This window comes from Neodiprion pinetum, chromosome 3 (assembly GCF_021155775.2).
Source record: "Neodiprion pinetum isolate iyNeoPine1 chromosome 3, iyNeoPine1.2, whole genome shotgun sequence".
Taxonomy (NCBI): Eukaryota; Metazoa; Arthropoda; class Insecta; order Hymenoptera; family Diprionidae; genus Neodiprion; species Neodiprion pinetum.
In genome coordinates, this window is record NC_060234.1 from 34,915,817 (window position 1) to 34,930,904 (window position 15,088).

General features: G+C 37.1%; 3 protein-coding genes across 5 annotated transcripts; 1 reads left to right on the forward strand and 2 right to left on the reverse strand.

The window, feature by feature from the left end:
- Window positions 1-1,938: 1,938 nt before the first annotated feature.
- Window positions 1,939-7,390, reverse strand: coro (protein coronin). Of its 3 annotated transcripts, none has more exons than XM_046617733.1 (6): window positions 7,259-7,390; window positions 6,495-6,721; window positions 4,798-5,279; window positions 3,208-3,586; window positions 2,694-2,936; window positions 1,939-2,592 (listed from the first exon to the last, which is right to left on the reverse strand). In XM_046617733.1, the coding sequence occupies exons 2-6, from the start codon at window positions 6,690-6,692 to the stop codon at window positions 2,416-2,418; spliced, it is 1,479 nt and encodes a 492-aa protein (XP_046473689.1). In that variant the 5' UTR covers window positions 6,693-6,721; window positions 7,259-7,390; the 3' UTR covers window positions 1,939-2,415. The 3 variants fall into 3 exon arrangements, with proteins under 3 accessions (XP_046473689.1, XP_046473691.1, XP_046473690.1); XM_046617735.2 differs by lacking the exon at window positions 7,259-7,390 and adding an exon at window positions 6,792-7,004; XM_046617734.1 differs by lacking the exon at window positions 7,259-7,390 and adding an exon at window positions 6,844-7,003.
- A 282-nt stretch (window positions 7,391-7,672) lies between these two features.
- Window positions 7,673-13,549, reverse strand: LOC124214947 (uncharacterized). The gene is made up of 6 exons (XM_046617741.2): window positions 13,223-13,549; window positions 11,159-11,539; window positions 10,565-10,843; window positions 9,734-10,227; window positions 9,401-9,543; window positions 7,673-9,288 (listed from the first exon to the last, which is right to left on the reverse strand). Exons 1-6 carry the CDS (start codon window positions 13,391-13,393, stop codon window positions 9,278-9,280), a joined length of 1,479 nt encoding a protein of 492 aa, XP_046473697.1. The 5' UTR covers window positions 13,394-13,549; the 3' UTR covers window positions 7,673-9,277.
- A 329-nt stretch (window positions 13,550-13,878) lies between these two features.
- Window positions 13,879-14,881, forward strand: ox (ubiquinol-cytochrome C reductase complex subunit oxen). The gene is made up of 3 exons (XM_046617745.2): window positions 13,879-14,122; window positions 14,204-14,353; window positions 14,709-14,881. Exons 1-3 carry the CDS (start codon window positions 14,048-14,050, stop codon window positions 14,748-14,750), a joined length of 267 nt encoding a protein of 88 aa, XP_046473701.1. The 5' UTR covers window positions 13,879-14,047; the 3' UTR covers window positions 14,751-14,881.
- Window positions 14,882-15,088: the final 207 nt, after the last annotated feature.

Below are 15,088 nucleotides of genomic sequence, written 5' to 3' on the forward strand. Positions count from 1 at the left end.
TGTATTAAACAGAACACTTTCTATCAGTAGATATACATTTCACACGTTCTTGCCGGGAATTAGCATTTCAAGACATCGTATTCCTTTGTTTCTAGTTTCGACTGAGAAATTATACGAAATTGATTGTGAGTCGGCTTCTAGGAAGTTTATCAATTATTTGAAAAAACAAAAATCTTTTTTTCCCATATTTTCATTTTCATTAATAATGGGAAAATCGGAAAATTATAGCCCTGATCCGTTCAGGAAAGTCAATTTTTTTTTAATGTAGTATATACCGTAAATGTCTCTTAAAATGGGCATCTGATATATTTGGTGTCTTACGTTAATCATTCTTATTGTGAGTTTACTCTAAACGTAAGTAAAGGTCCTGGTTTCAAGAAAAACTACCTGATAATTTTTATTGCCGATACACGTTTAACGTGCTTTAGTCCAAGGTGTTCGAAACATAAAATATATCATTTCTGATACTCTTTGATTTTAAAATGCTTGAAATACCCTGGATCATGGGCTCTGGATACACTGAAAAATGTAATAAAACAAAACCACTATTGTACAAACTCGTAAAAATTTATAGCACTATAGCTTTGTAGAACGCACGCGAATTATGAGTTATTTGAAATGACTCCTCAAGCCAGTATTGTACTAGTCAATCAGTTTCGAGAAATTTGATACTTAATTCATAATTCATATATGGCTATAATTCTTTGCCATTGAACACTGGTCACGGTAGATTACACATGGTTACGAAGCAGTATTAGCTTGACCCAATAATAGGCCTCAGTACCTACTGTAGTATACACGGTGTCTTTATACTATAAAGGTGATCTCGCGTCATTTCTCCCATATCAATTGAATTGTTATTCACGCTGAAAACTGCACCTCTACCGAGCGTAGGCATATAAGATTGCAAGCTCATTTTTGCAACAAAAATATCGATAAAAGAAAACTCGCAAGTACGCCTGTCGACCAGAATTATAGGAAAATCCCACGCTTATCGGTAGAGATTCGCAGGTATGTTTACAAACGTAGAATCAATTGCTAAGCTGTGAACTAGTAGAAGAAATTTACTATTTTCGTATCGGGGGTGTAAAGTGTTACGCCGTGATGCGAACAATGTTTTTTTCGTCCTACGTAGGCACAAGACGGGATTTTAAGATGCGTCGCGGGCACAAAATCCTGTTTTCGGCCTACTATGAAGAAAAGTATATTGTGTTACAAGTGCGGAAAGTGAGCGATTTCCGACGAGTGTGAAGTTTGTACCGTTAGCTGCAAAGGCGAGTGCTGCCTTGCACGCGAATACGACTGCTGCAATAGCACAAGTCAGATATCGCCCATCCGCACGTTTGACCATTGTCATTTTACCAACACTTATGAAGGTAAGTTTGGTTTGAAAAAAAAAAAAAACGAGCGTAATGTAATAATTCAAAAGACGTAGATCAAGAGCAATCAAGAGGTTCAGAGGCACAGGCCCGGTTTCATGAAACCTAATCTAAACGCGCCAACTTCAGGTTCAACTCAGCCTAATGATATCACTGGGGATGCGTAAAATTGAACTATCGGAAATTGAGCATACGCCAAGAAAACCGTAGTGCGCAAAATTAAGAATTTCAAGTAAGCGTATGGGCTAACGTCGTTTATCGGATTGTTCAGAAATGGAACGCTTCATGCTCGCTTCGCAAGCTTCTCAAATCCAACTTTCCAAGCATGTGTTGAAAAAACATATTGTCAAACCACGTGAGCTCGTACCATGAATCGATTAATTATTCCATAATTTTTGGATTACCGAAAAATGGGGGATTTGCAAGTTCAAGACGTAATTTGTGAATACTGTTGGAACAAGTCTCAAATCTGGGTGGGATATTTTGATTCTATCAAGATATCGTATTATACAAATATGTATACACATACATATATCACGTATAATGATTACGACTAAGATCAAATAGAAAAATCTCTTATTGTTGTTATCTTACAGCAAAATGTATTGTCTGTACAAATTAGGCACTCTTTGTTATTAAAAATTACTTTTACAGCAGCGCGCATTTACGTTTAAAATAATAATAATCATAATCATATCCATATAACAATAATATGTTAAGTTATAACATGTGTAATATATGTATGTATGTATGTATATGGTAACAGCAATAATAGGTAACGACCGATGAATGACAATCGATTAGACAAATGATTTGAGTGAAAAGAGAAATAAAGGTAATAAAAATACGAAGATAATTCGATGATTGGATGAAAATAAATAATAAAAATAAGTAGCGAAGCTGCAAAACGCGCAAATCGGCTAGTACCTAGTATTTACACAAATTGTCATATCAAAATATAATACGCTCATTTAATATTAAATAGTAATATATGATCCTGTCTGTGTTCATGTAAAAATATGATCTCCAGAAGCATTTAGACCTCATCGGCAGCTAAAACATCTTTTTCGGTAGGAGAAACTTTCTCATTTCTCTCCTGCTCTTTCATTTGCAGAGCAGCCGCAGCCTCGAGTACACGAATTCTTCCCTCGTGTTTTACGATTACAGCCTTCAACTTTCTTATCTCTTCGGCAAGCTCCTTTAGAACTTCATCCTAAAGAATTTTAAAACAGGGATAATATGACACGATCTCGAACAAATTACCGTCAACTTTTTGTTCAGCTTACTCACTGGAAGAGTACAAATACTACGTACCGAAACATTGGAGGCTGGTGGTGCGGCACTTTGAGCCGCGGTAGCACCAACTTTGGCACTTTTACCCAATACATTGGCTTTCTTGTGCACCTTAAGATCGTTCTTTGCCGCTGCTGGCTGATAACCATCCCTCAAGGAAATCAGAATGGGTTCAGCATCTGAACCGGATTCCCATTCCTCTGCAGTAATGGCAGCTGCATGTCCTGGAGTGTCCGGATACAAGTCTTCTTGGAATAGTTCGGACTATATAGAAACATAGACATTATTGTAATATTGTTGGTAATTTGCTTGAAACTATAACTCAGTTTTCTCAATTAACATTAATTAATATCTTTAGTGAACAGTTGCAGGATTAATAACAGAAAATTGAAATTGGAAGGTATTACCACTACTAAGATCATCATATCAATCTGGATAAAGATTGCAAGAAAAAAAATCACGTGGTATTTTATGTCAATTAAGATGATACGGCACATGGAATAAAAATTGCGTCATAAATGACTCATGACAATACCTTTCTTGGTACGGTCATGGAAACGACTTGGCAGAATCCAGAATTATTGAGACGATAGAAACGAGATATTTCGCAACTGTTGACATCGCAGCCACGTTTTGGCATCATTCCTATCCCTCGCTGAGGATCCGGCGTCTGGAAGGTGTTGATATAGTGGACAAAGGGCGGCTCAGGAGTGATCTCAAAATAACGAATCACAGAGTCGCCTTTGCCACACAGGAAGACTAAGTTTGTATCAGGATCGTACAATGGAAACATGACTCCGTTGCTTGTGTCCAATTCCACCATGACTATGGGTTCACCTAACATATCGGGAGCACGGAGTGAATACTGCCTCTCTGACATTTTGCTGAAACCTGTTGTGAAGATGAGGCCACCCCTGTGAAAAAATAAAAAGCTATTCATGAATGAGTGCGGCTAGTTTCGAGAATCAAGAATAGTAACAGGTAATTTTTTTTATTCGCCATTCTACGTTTGTAAATGATTGATCCAATTAATTTTCGTTTCTGGCATTGTGTATATTTAAATCACAAAACCTTATGAGATTCAGCAGTCAATAATCTGATCTTTCCTTCTCAATTGGTGAAAACTTAAGAATAAGGTATCAACCCTAATAATTAATCAAAATGTAAACTTGGGAAATAATTATTGAATCGTATTTAATATACACAGATCTTTGCAACTGATATTTAATAAATGATGTTCGAGCACTGATCTTTATCGGTCTATTCAGGTAATTATTCACAAACAAAAATAAAAATTGATGACAAACAATATATTATCTGAATCATCATTAATATTATCTAAATACATGAACCGGTTCTTGGTGCCTCTAATCATTGTAGCTCATTATTAAAGGCTAAAAATTTGGGTGGTGAAAAAAGGATTAACACTAAAATGAGATTCAATAGAATAAATACAATAAAAATATTTAGCAACTATGGTGGAAAGTGGAAAATTGCATTTGCTTAGTTAATTGTAGGAATACTTTTTTACAATCAATAAATGTCAGGGTCATTGATTAGAACGTTACTGGTTAAGTAGAACTGACGTAGAAAAGTTGTTCCGGAATACATGAACAGACAGTTGACTGCATTCAAAACTTATCAAATTCTTATGTTATCAATGCCCTAAAAGATTAAGCACCCACGCCGTAACAATTTTAAATTAGATTTGAAGAACAAATCATCGTGACTCTGGACGAATCTTCTGTAAATACAAGACTGCAGATAAGTAATAAATGATATCAATTCAACTGTCCATTAGACAAAAAATGATTCCAAGTAGTTACAAAACACAAATCTCTTGGCTAAGTTGGAAATAAAAATAGAATAACTGCAATTGCGAATTGAATGTAAATTTTTAGTATTGAAGTGACTATTTAATTTCTCATGATTCTCCCAAGATTCTGGATTTATTAAAACAGTTTAAAGTAAAATATTCAGATAACTCTGCAACACGCCATTTCGAAATGCGCTTGTCTGCCAAATTTGTTAGCCAATAAACTGTCCAATAAATTACCAAAGTATATTCCGCAAAACTGACGGAATAGATTATTATTTTTTATTTTTCAACAAATGTTTATATTACCTAAGAAAAATAGCTCGAGTGGCCTTGGTGCCTTCATGAGCAATGGCTTCTTCCAGAACTTCTCCAGATCTAGGTTCAAGTAGGCGAATTTTCTTGTCCTTACAAGTAGTGACTAAACGGGACCCATCCCAGTTCCAACAAGCTGAGTAAACAACATCGGGATGGGAGTCAATGCGCACCAAGGCTTCACCAGTTCCCACATTCCAAATTATAACCAAATTGTCAGAGCCTGCGGTAAGAAGTACATTCAGTGCAGTTGGGTGCCAGAGAACAAGTCCTACTCTGCGTTGATGCAGCTGTAGATCAACCACAGGCTCCGTGAGGGTGCGGGACAATCCACTGTCAGGGATCTGCCATACTTTAACGACGCAATCCTCCGACCCTGATGCTATGACATTGTCATTGTGCGGGCACCATGCTATATCCAAAACTGGTCCCTTGTGTCCACCCACTAAGGGATAATCGGCTGGAATTCTACCCACCTGTTCAAGTCCATTAATAATTTTTGTTATTTTGTGGATTACAACTTACAATCTCTTCATTATTATATAATTCTTTCATAATGATATAGTAAGCTTCTATCCAGTTTTGAAATAACTTAAGATGCTTTCAAAAGCTGCACTCTAGCTCCGAATAAACCATGAATCTTTTTTGCATATTTTTGTGAGTTGCTAAACAGTCTTTAATTCATACAAAACAAACCTCGCATAATTTAATTCTGTGCGGAATGAAATTAACAAGAATTCACTAAAGTTGGCTTTGCACCAAAAACGCAAACAAGAATGATCGAAACTGGCTGTACTTGTGCATTTGCCAATATTACGTCATAACTCCAGTTACTAATCTAACTCGGGCCTTGTATTCAGAAGTGTACACGATATGAGCTGGTAACATGTCTTACAAGGCGAACCGATATCATGGTCATTATTGAATGTTATAAAGACACTGATAATATAAGTTTTTTTTTCTTGCGTATCAACTGACAGACTCAACAGTGTAATTAAAGTTTTTACAAATAACTTGAACTCAGATCTTGCAAGCAGGCGAAAATAAACTATTACCAAGTGAAATATAGTAAATCTTAAATCTGTTATGCAGCTCTAATGAAGCCTTAAATTGATTTAAAACTTAAGATCACTGAATCTAAATTTGTATTCCTGCTGCTTATATAGCCAAAATTACAAGAATACCATCGATGGGATCATCGTACTGCAGGAGAAAGTTATATTTATTTCACTTGTTTACAGGATCATCTAAGATTAGCTTGACTGAGACTCTCTCAATGTCAGAAAGTACAATCGCACAATCATGACTCATCGACCCTAAGACCATTGAAAACTATTTATAGCTCACCCATAAATTATCAAATTTGTAACATTAATTTACAACTAAGGTAATAACAAAAACAGCAAGCATGATAGTTTTGAGAATAGCCAAACAGAAAGCATGACATAGATTTTGGTGGTGAAAATGTTCAATGGGAAATATTGTGGACGCGTACTACATACGTCACAATAACATACATCAATTAGTCTTTGGAGATTAAAATGTAAATTTAAGTATAACTTGAGTTAATCTTTGGAACGAGCTACACTATTGGAATAAAGTGACTTTCTTCCAATCCCGTAATATTCGTGATGTATTCATGGTATACGCGACCTGTAAAAAAGAAAAAATTCACACATACATCAACCCACCTTGTTATGAGGAAGTACTATAAAAGCACCGCCTCCAGCAGACTCGACAATGATGGCGAGGAACTTTGGATTAACAGCGCAAAAGGTTGAGTCCCATGAGGACTTGGACACCCTGATGTTATCGTAGCATTGTTCCCGTTTCAATGCCGTGCCATAGACATGACGGAATTTGCTGCTTCGCACCACACGAAAAGACATACCTAACCAAGCTACCTACTACACTGGACCTGCAACAGATCAACAAACAATATTGAGACAAGAGAACTTAACCTAAAAAAGCTCGGCGCTCCAACTTACTAGGAACGTTCGTGTATGTATTATAATATTATTGGTAATAAATAATTATTACGTAGGAAGCGCGGGTATGGCCGCCGCATGGATCATCCCCTTGACTTATAAATAGATATTCCCCACTATCGGAGAGGAATAAAATGAAAAATATTTCCCAGATATTTTCACCGAATTTTCAACATGCAGACCAGGGGAAGGGAAGTGCCGCAGCGGTGTGCGTCAATCGCGATATCTCATTTCGGTTGGGTGGATAACCGCGGGATGGCGGCACCCTGCGCCGGGACCGGAAACCGCCCTGCAACGCCTTATTTGGCAATGCGCACCCTCTCGCACGCACGGGTATCCACCCCATCCCTCTGCACATGTTCTTTCTCACTCTGTCGCTCCGCCGCGGCACACCCTACCGCTCCCCGTTGATGATGAATTTTCACAAGGAGTTTAATCGTTATTCAAATAATATTCAGTTATCTTACTATTTATCAAACGGCCGGCGATAACGCGGGAATTGACCGTCAGGAGACTTTCCTCCGATGACAGGCGGCACACGCTTTTGGAAAAGAGCTCCTTCTCTCCCCCGCCCCCGCGGCCATACCGCCCGCCCGTCCCCGTCCCACTTTGGTTACTCGGAATCACTCGGCCCGTTCTGCGCGTGCCCCGCGTCGAATGCGGCCAACACGGGGGGAAAAGCGCGCTTATTTTAAAAATACCCATTGACTAACTCGACCACGACTAACGGCTATAAATAGGAGTTGCGTGTGGATAATGCGTGGTCATGCGTGAGCCAGTATCGCGTAACATTATGAGAAACAATTTTTTTGACAATATTGCTTGGGTTTTTCACATTTTTTATTACTAACTTGATCGCGTGATTAATTTACAAATACAAATCAATTCAAGCACATGCATTGTGCATTTATTAATACGCGCAACCTGTTACACAGTAATTATTCGTTACGCTGATTACGCATCAGTAGATAAGGTCCAGGAAGGCTTCGACTCACGTCTTTCATACATAAGTATATCTTGTAGCGGTGTACTTTGATGGTACCTCAACAATTTATTTCACATACATGCAACTTGCATAATACTAAGTCTCCGAATTGGATTTTTCACGGCAATTATCATTCTGCAGTCAAAGCTTAAAAAAATTAATCTCACTATTATATGGTGATGGGAAGGTATGAATTTTCAAATACCTGCACTCTTCACACTTTGAGGACGTTCATGAGACATTTACCGCCGAACTCTACTGAAAAAATTCGCTTTACAAATTTTATCAATGTTATACGAAGAACCGTATTCTTTTTTCGTTCAAATCTGTATTCTCGACGTTGCACAAAAAATTCATGCATACAAGCTGCAGATCATAAACGTGCGAAAGAAAATCTATATGATCCGATCCTATGTTGTTTTTTAAACATTAAAAGTTTGCAAATGATGATTCAAATTCTTCGATTATCATGCTGAATAGGATTATATAGCTACAAAAGTAAAGTGATTCAAAGAATTTCTTAGTTAAAATTACACGAGCCTGTAGTTAATCTAAAACGTATCATTTTAAAAGTAATATTAGTTTAATAATCTTGTACACTTCGTATTAAGTACATGTTTCAATAATTAAGAACCGCTGTAACAGGTCAACGTACATTATTTAAAAGATATTACTTTACAAAGGAGAGCAAATAGGCTCACTCCTGCGGGGGAATGTCCAATACCCGGTCGTTAAGTACATTATCGATAATAATCGATAACTTCATCATATAATTACATATCGTATTTGAGTACCACTAATTGAGATACTCAAGAGACAAGTAATAAGGCCGTTGTGTTCGTTAATAATTACACATTAATAATTAGAATAAAACCTAAGACTTATACTGATGCTTGAGTAAGATTATGGACATAGGCCTAGGCGCGGCATCCACGAATTCTTTCAATATACCTATAAATTAAACTGCAAATATTTAGATACAATATTAAAGTGAATAGATTTCATTGAAAAACCATTAAAATTAGCCGAATTTAGTCACTTATTCTACATGGTATTAAACAAATAACAGAAACAAAGAATTTGTAATGCTGGCACATTCATTGATGGGGCCTATGACATAATTCGAAAAATTAAGTTTCTTGCCTGTAAAAACTGTCGCCTCACAACAATAAGTAAGTAGCAGCAGTTTGATCCCTCGCTTTGGGTACACATAAATACGTTGAGCAATTTCAAAGGCTACAAATATTTGCAATTTTAAAAACGTCAAGTCCATGATGCTTTGAATATTGTTTAAACATTCAATACTTTTTGGTGAATTTTTTTTTTTTTAACAAACGAACAACTTACTTTTCTAGTACTAACACAGTCTCTGCTATGTGAGTAAAATACTCTCGGTCCTAGCATGAAATCAGTACTTTGTGCGAATCTCAGAAAACCCCACTGAGCTGTAAGTACTAGGCTTCCAGTGTTAGCCCATGTCCACTCTCTTGATAGGACATTTTTATCGATTATCTGTAAAAAAAGCTAGCTGGGCTGCTTTATCATTTTGGCAATAACGAAGATCATAACAGTATGTACATATGTACAGAACTACAGGAGCACCGATGTTAATCTGTCTAGCTACCCGCGTTATTGTAAGATGTTCGTCCACCCAGTTCAAGAAGGTAGCGGTCCGGGTGATCCAACCAATCAGTCGTACTTAGCTTGACCACCCTCTGTTTCTCAGCTTCTTTGACTTGCCACTTTTTAATCTCTAGCTGTAACTCTCTGAAAAGTGAATAAGTATTAGTACGAATACTTGACATAATATTAAAAATGAAACGAAAGTATGGAAATTTATGGCATTACAGTTTTCAGCGTAAGCAACCACGAACAGAGTTCATCAATAGCTGGGTCAGTCCAATAACAGACCTATGGACCAAATTGAAAATCGATGAAGAATCAAAGTGTACCTTACCTGGATTTCCGATCTCCACAACCCCAAGCTTCCAAGCTATCAAGACGATAAGGTACACCGTTAAGTTTAAGGCACTGGAACGATTTGTCCAAATCAACGCAAGGATTTCGTGGATCACTGCCGGCTCGGACACCTTGCGGATAGCCACGGATCATTGTGTTTAGATAAACTAGCTTGGTTCCTCTTTCCACGATTCTAAATGTGGGTGAAAGCTCTATAACCATGGAATCTTCATCACCCCAATAGAGGTGAGATTCACGCCATTCAACGGCCGAACATATACAGTATGTTGGGCGATCGCCTCCTTCCTCAGGACTCACACCCCTAAGGAACAATAAAGTAGGACCCTTATATCCCAGGACATGGTGTATGAATCTGTTCGCACCAGATCCGTGTTGCCCACTGTTATAAAGAAGAGTCCAATGACTGGGGTACGTTGGTCCAGCCATTTTTGCTATCAGTGCTTGAGTACCTTCCGTAGGAGAAATCTCAGCCTACGTACATAAACATGACCCCTCATTACGTAATAAGAGTACTGAACCTATTGTGTTGAAATCAAAATATTCTTTACATTGAAAAATCTGCCAGCATTATAAACTTGTAATGTCTCACACAAAAGCACTCAACAAGTAAGAACTGATCTGTTGCTCATTGAGTAACAGTGTTTCGAAATAGTTTCACAAAAATGATCTATTACCTTGCACATTACAACTTTCATCAAACATGTGGCATCAACTAGTATAGAATAGGCAATATTCTTTGGCCATCATACCAAATTTATGGTTCTGGTACAACAGCGACGGTAAAACTGTGTGTTTTTTACATATTTACCTGTGTGTAACAGAGTGGAAGACTTCCAGAAAGTAGCCAGACATGGCTTAAAGGAAGCAGAGGTTTTGATCCATCGAGAGGTGCAGATTGCTCTAGAACTGGTGTAGCTGGTGCTAATTGTGGTCGTGACTGAACTTCAGAAAGTAAGGCTGCACCATTTCGATATGCCGTTGTAAAAGCGTGGACAATATAACGATGTAGGCCGTTAAACAACCGTGGGCAATTTTGCCATAACCAATTGCTCACATAGCTCACAGATAGGACTTCTTTGCCGTGAAACTGGAATAAATTTCTTTACAGTCTTGATTGAATTACAATCAACAGAATATAACAAATTTGATTACAAGTCATGATGACAAATGTGTGGATGACATAACAGTTATAAAACAAGTTTCACTTTGAAATAAACTTTGTAAATGTTTTTCGCAATTGAATAACACATTAGCTAGATGAAATAATTTAAAATTTAAACTGTAGTTTAATTTTTATTCTATTATTTCATGTATAGACAACGACAGATATTGTTACCTCAAGTTAATTTTAACTACTGCCAGTAGATATTTATCATACAATGAAAAAGGTGGGTTTACTAACACAGGATTTGGTAACAGATTCGATTGTACGATGAATGTGTGGGCAGCGCTGTGGTCCGCCACTTGAGCTGTCCAAAGCTAATTGATAAGTAACCATTAGTAAGTCGTCTAAGCCTTCAGGGACTACGTCTATGCCTTCCCTGGCATACATCTTGACATAATTTTCCAATATCGTTTGGTCATGCATGATCGAAAGAAACCTTTCAATCTGCTGTCTGAATGCCGAAGTTCCAAGATGGGAAGTTGTTGCTTTTGACTGACGATGTAAAAACAAGAACAACTTCTCCGCAAGCTTGGGATACTGCGGAAACATATACCGTTTAAATACATTCTCGGTAACTCCATTTACAGATTCCTCTTGTTGTGATCGTTCTGTTAGGATCTAAAAAGTTACAAATAAATTAATTTTAACATTGATCAAACTATAAATTCATATCGATGATATGTGACATGAAATCTAGCTGTGATAATATTTCTGACACTTTAAATATATGCTCTAAGCAGGGCTGGGAGCTGATAAAACTTTGATAACAAGTCTAGTCGAATAGTCTGTAAGAAACTGTTGAATACCAAATTTCAAATTACTTCCGCAGTTCCTAACTATTTGTACTTGAGACTGTGACTTGAGAATTTGTAAATTTTCAGTCGCACCAGTGGTTGGTTATGTGATTTTCAAATATTTACTATGTATAGTGAAAATCGTGTCAGATGAAGGAAGCGTGACTCCTACAATACAAAGACAGAAATTTGGAAAAAAAACCTTCCTTGCTCGTCAATTTTTCATGTCGAATTTGGCTATATATGCGATAAGTTAGAGGCGTGCCCTGGTCGATTTCGACGTTGACATAAATATCTCCAAATGTCAAAGTTCACCTATCTCAAACGCAAACAAGGGTTTAATAGCTCTACTCTATGCACGATTCTGAACAAAAACACCCCAATATATTTTTATTTGAGCCAGAAATAAAGAAATGGCACTGGTTCTACGAAGTAAGCAATAGTAAATTCATAGAATCCATGTCATCTCTTTTGTTTGTATTCTTTTGTTTATATGGATGCGAGTGTTTTTGTTCGGAATTGTGCATAGAATGGGGCTGTTAAGTTCTTTTTTGCTTTTGACATACGTGGACTTGGATATTTGGAAATATATACGTTGCCATGATAATCTATCGGGGTGACACCTTAAATTTCAGATAATACCTAAATCTCAACCTAAGTCATCATGACAATTTCCCTTTAACTCCAGAAATGGAACTGTTGCGTTTACAACTCACTATTGTAAAAAATCATAATAAACTTTGACAAGTTTATGCGTGTTAAAGAAAGTACGGACACAAGACTAGTTTACACATAGACATGGCGGATTATTCCGTTTCATCCGAAGTCCTTCTAATTATTCCAGGATAAACCGCAGATAATTGGGAGTGCTCGAGTGAAATGTGCATTTCGGTTAATCGAAGGTTCGATAAGCAAGGTTTTACTATACATCTCTACCACAATTTTCTTTAAAATGTGTGTATAAGTATTTCCTTTAAAAACGGAGCAAATTATAGATTATTAGAGACATAGCAATCTGGATATAAACAGAATAAAGTTCTGGAGTAGAAACTCAAACAGATAAAAAAAAATGTTGATTATTTAACAATTTAGAATTTTTCGTTGCGGCTTCCTAACTCTGTAGGACACGACATGCAGATGTAAAAAAATACAGATTTTATCATACTGGAATCGAATTTTACTCCGTGATGTTATCAAAGGTGTAAAAGTTGAGGCACAAGTCGTTATCAATATTTTACGATTCACGTGATCTACCAACCGGAGAAAAAAGTCTTCAACGATTGTTTCCGCATCGATTTAAAAGCGATAAAAATACATTAATAAATACATCTGACGATGCGTTGTGACACGTCTGTCATAACACTGCTCCATTGATCTGATGTGTCAGGAATTGTTGTTGAAAGAATGAAAAATAGGAGAATGCAATTCAGGGTACCGTCAGCTCCGTTACCAGTTGCAACAACATATTGCATGGCTAGAGAATAATTATGCAAAGGGATGCACTTGCCTTGGCGAGTTTGTCAATCGGTTCGAATTGCGTGTGCGACGTGTGTTCAATGTCGGCCCCAGAGGCACTTCGTGACATACCTTTCTTCGTCGTAACATCATTTCCCGTGGATGATACCGTGATTGCTTTCTTATGACCCCCCATGGTACCCCGTATGACCTGATTACCCATTATCGCAACTGAATCGTATCTTTTGTTGCACAGTTTTCAGCTAACTACGACACCCTCGCCTCACCATTCGCAATGGAAAATAACAACAACACAACACGGAACCCTGACTTCGGACTGAACTGATGGGAAGCGGATGTCAAACCTTAGACAACGCAATTTCGTTAGAAGTGCAGTCTTGCTGCCTGCAGCTTGGACCATGAACTTGAATATATGTAGTGTATTGCTGCATTCAACCTTGTCAGCTCCCTGACAGACGCTGCTAAAAATGGTTCGCAAAATGTCCGTCGATTCTGCCGCCAATCTCCACCACTAGTAGCGCTAGTAGTTGTCTGAGAAGCTTGCGCGCGGTCAGCGGAGGCAGTGAGTGTGTCAGAAGTCTACTAGCGTCACGTAGAGGAACTAAAAAACGGGGATAAAACGCGTACAATTTTTTAGTATACGATCAGTGGTGAGTGTCAGGGGGCTGAACCTTGTGCAACGTTGTGAGAAGTCGAAAATATGTTCGAAATCTTTTAGACTAAGGTCAATACATGACTGCTGAAATTCAAATCTGAAGATCAAATATTTCTCGAGGTGTCTGCAAGAGTAAACTATAGCGAATGGTAGATCTACGCAAAATTTGTTTAGTGATATATTATTAGCCATATAGTTGGTATGCTTGCATGCGAGTTGAACCCAAGGCAAATCTCCCTAGGATCACTTGTCGTCTGTTCTGCGCCAGAGATTTACGTAAGGTGTCGACAGTTTCGAGATTTTATTTAAAAGCAATTTGAACAGTTAATATCAAATTCTTTTGCATTTTGTTGACAGATCAAAATGGCTGGTATTGCGTCCACAGTCTACAATGTTATCTGCCGCCGCAGTTCAACATTTGCGCTGGCTATAATTGCTGGCACGTTCGTTTTCGAACGTACTTTTGACACCATATCCAACCAAATTTTTGACTCTTATAACAAAGGAGTGAGTATCCAGTGCATCAACAATGTTTTATTCAGGTCCACATTAATAAAAGACTGCTCTCTTCGTGTCATATACATGATTAATTTTTGATGACTATTCAGTTGGATTGTATCAGGCGGTATGCAGTTAGGTTAGCGTAGCATGGCTACCAATACGTAATGTATATTCATCGAATTTTCCAACAGTAAAATTGATTCTTTGTTGCATTTATTGACATTTTTAATCATAATTATTCATGGTTCATTTTCATCAAATACCTAATTAACAAATCTAGTAAAGGTAAAGATTTCCACTTGTACTAATTAATGCATATTTATGTTTGCTAAATCCTGTAGTAATGCTATGTTATTTTCAGAAACAATGGAAGGACATCAAACACAAATATGAGAAGGAATAAGAAGAGACCACAATATGCGCATGCAATAGTATTTAATATTTCATAAACATGATAATATAAATACATAATTTCGATGGATGAAAAGTATATTATAAGTAGTTGAATAAAAAATATTACATATATCTAGAGAATCTTAGTAGCAATTTTAGTTCTAAACTAACCACAATAAAATCTCATTGCAACGCAAAATATAATAAGTAAAAATGACAGTGTACGTTATGTTAAAAAATGCAAGAAAGTCTAATACGAGATCAGTTTTAAAAAGCATCACTTACCATACTCTATATTAGGTGTCCAGTATATGACTATTCTAGTATTAGAGAATGTTTTATAACTTT